Source organism: Mus pahari, chromosome 19 (assembly GCF_900095145.1).
Source record: "Mus pahari chromosome 19, PAHARI_EIJ_v1.1, whole genome shotgun sequence".
Taxonomy (NCBI): domain Eukaryota; kingdom Metazoa; phylum Chordata; class Mammalia; order Rodentia; family Muridae; genus Mus; species Mus pahari.
The window spans coordinates 31,131,939-31,140,439 of record NC_034608.1 but is presented as its reverse complement, the minus strand read 5'-3'; the positions used below and the strand labels follow the sequence as shown (position 1 = coordinate 31,140,439).

The 8,501-nt window shown below is 47.3% G+C and overlaps 1 protein-coding gene across 2 annotated transcripts in view; it reads left to right on the top strand.

Annotated features, from left to right (window-relative positions):
- Window positions 1-1,955: 1,955 nt before the first annotated feature.
- The window catches only part of Tubgcp3 (tubulin gamma complex associated protein 3), a 57,905-nt gene continuing 51,359 nt past the window's right edge, over window positions 1,956-8,501 (top strand). For both annotated transcript variants that reach the window (XM_021218785.2, XM_021218787.2), the window contains exon 1: window positions 1,956-2,113. In XM_021218785.2, coding sequence (XP_021074444.1) covers window positions 2,038-2,113 — 76 coding nt within the window. In that variant the 5' untranslated portion in view covers window positions 1,956-2,037. The remainder of the gene's footprint in view (window positions 2,114-8,501) is intronic.

Genomic DNA, 8,501 nt, shown 5'->3' with positions numbered 1-8,501 from the left:
GGCTGCTAGTGCTTGATATATATTTACAACACATACATAAAGATCTAATCACTTATTTTATGTGTGTGTGTTTTGCCTGCATGTAAGTACACCATGTGCATGCCTGGTGCCTGAAGTAGTTAGAAGAAGGCAACAGATTAAAACTAGAGTTACAAGATGGTTGTGAGCCATCATGTAGGTACAGGGACCTGAACCCAGGTCCTCTGGACGAGCAGCTAGTGCTCTTAAGTACTAACCCATCTTCCTAACCCATTTGTGTATGTATGAATGTGTTTATTTTTGAGGCAGCATTTCTGTTTTATAGCTCTGGCTGTCTGGGAACTCAACATGTAGATTAGACTTTCCTTGGAGACCATGCCTCTTCCAAGTGCTGGGATTAAAGGCGTGTGTCACCAAGCCTGCCCCCCCCCCCCCCCCGGCTTAGTTGATTTACAGTATCCTAACTTGACTGACTTGGACAGTCCATGGACTCTGGTGATGTCTTCATCCACTGTGTCTAGAAAGCCTCTCTTGCTTCATGCTCTTTGAAGCCATATGACTTGTACATTTCTATTTCCCTGCAAGGCCATGTGATCATTACTTAAACAAAACATTAAAGTTCATTTTTTTATGGTGTGAGCAAACATGTGAAGGTCAGTGGACCAACTGAGGTAGTTGCTTTTCTCCTACTATATAGGTTCTGGGGAACTCAAGTCACCCAGCTTGGTGATAACAGCTTCTGTCCTCAAGACCTTGTTACTTACTATCCAAACACCTGCTGGAGCAGCTACTTTCTAAGTGTTTCATCTATCAGCTGACATTTCACTTCAAATAGTCACCCAGAATAGCAAACCACTCTGGTTTTTCCTGGCTCATTGGCCACCCTCAAATAATTGTCAATACATCTGCAATTACATGTGTGAGTGTTCAGTCCAGAAAGCCGCCTTAAGACTTCTTGCTGGGATCACTCCTATTACCAAGGGCGGTGCTAGAACCAGTCAACAAAACAGAGTCTACTGGGACTGAGGACTGAGATCTGGCTACATGGGTGATGGAAACAGAAAAGTGGATCACCTGAAGGTTAGCTACTGGCCCCGGGGTGGAGGAAACACCGGGAATGACTGACGTTAGTCACTATGGCCTTATTCTAGACCTTCTGATGGAGCATCATCTGTGTGGGTGGTACAAAATAGGCTGGAGCTAAGAAGAATGGGCTGAGAGCTGAGGTGCTGAGAGTCTCAGCTTGTTAAGAGTTATTGTCAGATTCCAGGCTGAAGCCGGGAGTCTCCTCTTGCAGTTTTCCATCATTGGTTTCAACTGGCTGAGCTCCACCAGGTACCATTTGTACAAGGAGTGTGTCGGCATTCCGTACATCACAGAGCGGGCAGGGAAGGGTGGCTAATTGATCTGCGAGCAAAAGACGAATAAAGGTATACTCTCCATTAAGCAACCTCTGGGTTCCACTGCCTTCATAGTCCTGAGTCAGTGACCAAGAAGGGAGCTTTCATCTGCCGACCACCGAGCATCCCGGCAGGAGCGGCGGAGCTGGGCTCCCAAGTGACGGGGACTCTTCTCCTCCGGCGTCTCAGACACCACAGAGCTTCTCGCGTCTGAGTCCGCTGCAGCAGCGCTCAAGCCTCTCCATCTCAGTATCCCTGTTTCCAGGACTACCTCCTGGTGACGTCAAGGGGCTGAGGTTCCAGACCCCTGAGAACTCACTTCCGAGAACCTTGCGTAGCAGTCCTGCGCCCCTGTTCCTGTCGTAGGGCTCAAGCGCACTCGGACTCCGCATCCAGTGCTGTTCACAAGCAGCTCCCAGTCCGCAAGCTGCGGACGCGCACGGCCATCCTAAGAACGCATCGCTGCGAGCGTCTCCCAGCAACGACTTTTCCGGCTCGGAGAAACTGCCAAGGAGAAGGCGCATGTGCGTCTCGCGCGGGAAGCGGTGCATTATGGGAGGCGCGCGCTTTTGCCGCTTCCGCGAATATGGCGGCGCCGTAGTCAGGGCGCGGGATCCTGGGGCGCGGGGAGGCTGCAGTGCGCAGTCCGGGCGCGGTGATGGCGACCCCGGATCAGAAGTCGCCCAACGTTCTGCTGCAGAACCTGTGCTGCCGGATCCTGGGCCGGAGCGAAGGTACGCGTCCCGGGGCTCAGGGCTGTGGAGGCTGAGCGCCATGACCCCCGCCGGCCGGCCGGCCGGGTGCAGTTCTCCCGGGACCCCGGGAAGGGAAGGGGTGCGGCTCGCGGACTGTCCCTGCCCTGGGGGCCCGCGCCGGAGCTGCTGTAGCGGCCGAGTTTGTTTTTGGCTCCCGGGTCCAGACAGCACGGCAGCCTGCAGCTCTGCTTCTGCGTGCTTCTCACTCTGCTGTCACCTTTGCCTCTGGGGATGATGAGTGCAGGCTAGATGATGCTCGCGTATTCCTGGAGAGAAGCCAGACACCCCCAAGGCAGTCCTGCCCACTTTACCCGTTCTGTCGCCGCGGTAGTTGGGGAAAAAATGTCAAGGATCTGGTTTCTTGAAGCTCTTTTTGGAGATGAGTGGGGACGCGTCTTGAGGGAAGGTTTTAGTAAATTGACATGACTGGGTTACCTTAGAATGTTGAGACAAATCGCGCAGGTTTTCAAGGGAAGACTTTAAACAAGAATTGGGTTTTAAAAACTGAGAGAGCCTTTTGATCTTTCATAATTTGTAACAACCTATGTAACAACTTGTCGGGGTAGAGGATGAATTACTGTGTCACTCCTAAACCGTTGACTTAACTCCGTTCTTGATTTATACCTTGTAGTGTTTCTCTGTGCAGTTTGTTCATGTAAGAAATCTTTGAGGCTTCCTCGACCCTATTATGCCATAGGAGATGCTCCTGTCTAATGGAGGGAATGTGACTAGTGGGTTGGTGAATACACAGTGTTTGTGGGTGATAAAGCTCTAAGGGGGAAGGTGGATAGGAGGAGCTTAGAGTTTCAGCATCTGGGGAGAGTGTGACTGAAGGGCATAGTTTACTTTTCTGACGGGAGTGATCCAGTCATAGGCAAAATTAGATAACTAAGGCTTAACACTCTAACCATCATTCTTCCTTTATTGCATTGGGCCCAAATTCTTTACCTTCCAGAAAGAACCTCGTAGTTATAACTAGATTTTGAAGTTATTCATTATGAATTTCTAAATTTGAATTTTACATTAAGATCCCCTTTGATAGAAGTTTCACAGCTTACAGGTGATTGAAATGCTCCTTGAAAGCAGAATCCTGTATCCTCCTGTTTTTCCCACCCCCATTTGTGATTATGTCTTGTGAATCGCTGGACTCTCAGAGAGATCCGGGGTCAAGCTCATTAAAGATGATGCTGTCTTCGCTGTGGGTGGAGTCGGGGGATGCAGAGTGGGCTGGGTTCTCTGCCCTCACACACTTTGTTGATATTTTGTTGTGCTCTGACAGGTGTGTGGCAATAGCTTATTGTTGTCCTCTCTCTTCCCTGATGCTGTTGAGCATGACTTAGTGTTTGACCATTCAGATCTCTTCCTAAGGTTGTATTTTGTTTTGTTTTCTTCGTAACATATGTTCTTGCTGGATTGCTTACTCTTATAATTTTGAGTGTTCTTTATTTATCTGGGTACAGTGTTCTCTATCTGCTTTCTCCACAAGGTGGAAGGCAAGGACGGATCCCTGAAAGCAGTGCTTTGAGTTCTGCCTTACTCCCCTAATGCTCCCCTGGAAGTAAGAGGAAAAAAACAAAACAAAATAAAACAAAAACCACTTAACATTATCATGATTTGGGTGTCATGTGAAGAACTGTTATCAAATCCAAAGTCATAAAGATTTCTTTCATCTTTTTCCCTTAGAGAGGTTCTGTTCTATTGTTATGTGTGATATGAGTTAGTTTTTTGTTATGTGGTACAAGTTGAGACTATTTTTGAGCTTACCAAAGGAACCACCTTCCCCCAACTATACTTGTCTTATTCTTGTCTTGAAGACTGAAAGTGTTGAAGTGGAACCTTTAAGAGTGTTGATGGCATGGGCTGTTGTTCCAGACCAGTAAGAGCCAGGGTTTGTGAAGGAGAGGGCCTGATGTCAGTACATATTTTGAAAGCACATAAAGTTTTAGAATTACAAGAAAATTGTGCACACTTGGTTCTCTTTTGCCCAACACCATCTCTTCTGGTCTTAGTGTCTGGCTTACTGAGGTGCAGTGTCACAGTCAGTAATCATACATTGATATTGTTGATGCAGAAACACAGTTGTTGGAAGTATGAGGTGATTTATTTTGGAACTAAGCATAAATGACTATGGTCTAGTAACACAATTTCAGGCTACCCCTAATGCCTTGTTTCAACGTGGTTAACAGTTATATGAAGTTTAGTAACAGAATAACTTAAAGTCATAAGTCAAGGTACTTTTCAGATACATTGGCATGAACATCAGGTAGGTGGGTTAAAGCAAAATGGTAATCTCTGTTACTGGTCTCAGGTATAATTTGATGACAGTCTCATGTTAGGGTTGGTGGAGGCTGGGTTCTATACATGCCAAAACACAGAGGCAGACAGTGAAGGGCCTTTAAGAGGGCTAAGGATAGATGGCCAAGACAACTTATTAGCTGGAGACCTGCAACATTCTGTCCAGCTGTCTGCAATCACAGGCATTCTAATTAGTCAGGCAGCCCTGTAGAATCTCTAACATGGGCATGACTTTCTTGGGAGGTTCAGTTCACAGAATTGACCAAGCTCCATGCTTTTTAGGCTCCTTCACGTGTTGCTTAGTACCCAGGGCTCCCTCTCGTGTGAGGCCATCTGCTCTTATTCTTTGTCATTACTCGGGTCTCCTTGGGCTCCTCTGGACTTGAATCTTTCCCGATATTTGTTTTGTTTTTGTTTGGTGAGCTTGGCAGTTTTGAAGATTAAAGATTGTAGACGTATCTGGTATTTTCCCAGTGATTGAGTAGGATTCTGTCTTGGGGATGGAAATTCTGGGCCTGGAGTGCCATTTTCACCACATGGTGGCAGGCCTAGCATGCTCTGTCACCTGACTGCTCAACACCTGACTGTGTTGTTCCTGACTGCTTCACGTGGGCATCTTCTCTGGAAGCACAGTTATCTCACAGATGGAGCATTTGTGCCGAGTGGATGTTTCCACAAGAACGTTAACATTAGGCCTTCTTTCAGGTTTCTGGGGGCCAGTGCCGTTATCCCTCGTAGTTTTACCTCTGAATGCACACTTTCAGGGTAGTTGTTGTAGTTTGTAGATTTTGTTGTATACACTAAGATTATTGACTTCAAGTCTGTCTAGTATATCAGATTTTCATTAAGTTTATTTTCAGAATTTTTCGATTTTTTTTTTTTTTTTTGGTGTGGCATGTATATTATGAATCGATTGGTCTCCAAATGCTTTGTGTACTGGCTAGACCTGTATCAACTTGACACAAGCTGTAGTCCTCTGAGAGGAGGGAGCCTTGATTGAGAAAATGCCTCCTTAAGATGGGGCTGTAGGCAAGCCTGTAGGGCATTTTCTTAATTACTGATTGGTATGGGAGGACTTATCCCAATGTGGGTGGTGCCACCCTGGGCTGGCAGTCATGGGTTCTATAAGAAAGCAAGCTGAGCAAGCCATAAAGAGCAAGCTAGTAAGCAGCTCCCTCCATGGCCTCTGCGTCAGTTCCTGCCTCCAGGTTCCTGCCCTGTCTGAGTTCCTTCCCTGACTTCCTTAATTGAGGAACAGTGATTGGAAATGTAAGCCAAATAGACGAAGCTGCTTTTGGTCATGGCACAGCAATAGTAACTCTAAGACTCTTGGTGATTTATTTTCAGATCTGATACTGATGTCTAGTTTAATTCTGTTAGTGTTGGAGAATATATGATTGCTAATTACAGCTACTTTTAAAAAATCTGTGTGCACCTGTGTGTGCAGTCACACACATATCAGTATGCATGTTCATTCATGTGTGAGCGTGAGAACACATGTGTCTGTGGAGATCAGAGGACAATCTCTGGTTCCAGTCCCCGTCTTCCCCTCTTTTTTGAAACATGACCTCTTGTTTGCGTCTGTGTTCACCAGGCTAATTGGCCCAGGAGCTTCCTCTTTCCTCCCTCCCCTTCCCTTTCCTTTCTGTATTCTGTATGCTGTCCTCAAATGTCTGATGGTATTTAAGCAGGGAGGTGGTCAGGGCAGCCTTTTCTAGTTGTCATACTTTTTAGCTGGGGGCCCAGCTGGAGCTGGAGCCTCCCCTGCCACTGTCTTTTCTCTTAGCTTCCTTAGTGTCCGGGGTCAGCCTCTGACCGATCACCACTCTTTGCTGCCTTGCTGTGTGTGCTATCCTCTGAGGTTTGCCTGGATGGGGATCAGTGGTTGTCAGGAGTGCTGGGATTTGGGCAGGCACTGGTTTTTCTCCACACACACAGCTCCTTCCTTTGGTACATAGATCCTGAGAGGGAATGGTACTCCCTTGCCGAGCCCCCCAGGGCTTCTGCAGCAGATTATGACTCTTCTTGACATTTGTCCCTGTGGGTGGTTAGTTTTGTCATTCTAACACAGTATAGCATCACTTGGGTAGGGAGTGTCAGGGAGGGAGGTATGACTTAAAACTTGAAGCTCATCTGTTGCCTTGACTTTCCTTCTGTGGTGGACTGTGCCTTGAACTTTGAGCTAAAATAAACCCATTCTCCCTTAAGTTGCACTTGTCAAAGTATTTTATCATAGCAAAGGATAAGGGCTTTCTCTTGGGAGCTTGGAAAACACTGCTGAGAGAAATGAGGACAGTGGAGGCCTGGCTCCTGAGGCCTCTGAGAACAAGGGCTGTGTGTGTCAGGAAATGGGCCAGGGACAATCCTATGATATTCGATAAGAACCTGGCTTCATTTTGCCACCATTGTGAGACCTTGAATGACATTGAATTTAAAGATCATGAACTATTTGTAGAAAGAAGTGTGGACAAGCTTCAAGTCTTTGACAAGAAAGTGCAGACCACAGAGCAGCTGCAGGGATCAGGACCCTGAGAGAGCAACCTGGCCGTCCGCACTGGGACTTGAGGGAAGTGTTTCCCCAGGGTCAGCGCACACAAGCTCATAGAGCTGTGGTCCACGGTGGCAAAGCTGCACCTCTGAACGGTGGCGCAGTCTGTGTGCTATTGGTCTTGAAAGTATGAAAGACACAGAAGGGAGGAATGGTGGAGAGCAGCTGAGGTCAGGCACTGTGTGGCAGGGTCGAGGCCCCAGAGAGCAGCAAGGTCTCAGAGGCCACTGTGAGAAACTTGGAGATGAAGCNTAAGCTGTAGTAGAGACCTAGGAGTTTTGGGGATGCCAGGATCACAGGATATGTGCCAGGAAGAGCTACAGGCTTGAAGTGGCGCTGGACTAAGTTTGAAGGAGAAACTTAAGGGCTGAAGGAATGGGGCTGCCTGAAGCCTTTGGAGCCCAGCCAGTTTCATCACGAAGCCCAAATGCTGGACATGGGACTGCAGGATTTGGTTTTGGCCACATTGGATTTGGAGTTTTGGTTTGATTATTCCTTGCTATGCCCTTGATTGTTTCATTTTGGAATTGGAATGTTTACTCTGTGCCATTATATGCTAGAAGTATATACATTTTTGATTTTTTGTTTTGTTTTGTTTTTTTTGAGACAGAGTTTCTCTGTATAGCTCTGGCTGTCCTGGAACTCACTCTGTAGACCAGGCTGGCCTTGAACTCAAGAAATCCGCCTGCCTCTGCCTCCTAAGTGCTGGGATTAAAGGTGTGCACCACCACCGCCCGGCTTTACATTTTTGATTTTTATAGGAGTTCACAATTCAGTGTTTTGAATGTCTTAAATTTTGAAAAATTTCAAGACTTTGGCAACTTAAAATTAGAATGTATTTTACATTTACAGTATGAAGGTGTCTTAGTGGTTATTGCTGTTAAGTAAACACCATGACCGTCACATTTCTTACAAAGGAAAATTTTAATTGGGACTTGCTTACAGTTTCAGAGGTTTAAGCCCTGATTATCATCACAGTGGGAAGCATAGTGGCAGGCAGGCAGCCAGCCATGGTGCAGGGGAAGGAGTTGCAGGCAGCAGGAAGAGCACAGCCACCGGGCCTGACTTGGGCGTCTGAAACTTCACAACCTATCCCCAGTGGCACACTTCCTCCAACAAGGCTACCCCTCCTGATCCCTCTCAAGCAGCACCCTGGCCTGATGACCAAGCATGCAAATATATGAGTCTGTGGAGAGGGTATTCCTGTTCAAATCAGCACACTTTAGTCCCTGGCCCCCGGAAGCTGGTAGTCATACCACAGTGCAAAATGCATTCAGTTCAACTTCAACAGTCCCCATCGTCTATAATAGTCGGAACACCATTTAAAAGTCCAAAGTCGGAGTGCCGCCGGGATTGCAGGCAGGGGAGGTCGCGCAGCCGCTTCCGTGCTACTCGCGCTGTGAGCGTTCCAGGCTAGAGCCGAGTACGCGGGCCGGCCATCATGTCACGCTACGGGCGGTATGGAGGAGAAACCAAGGTATATGTTGGTAACCTGGGAACTGGTGCTGGTAAAGGAGAGTTAGA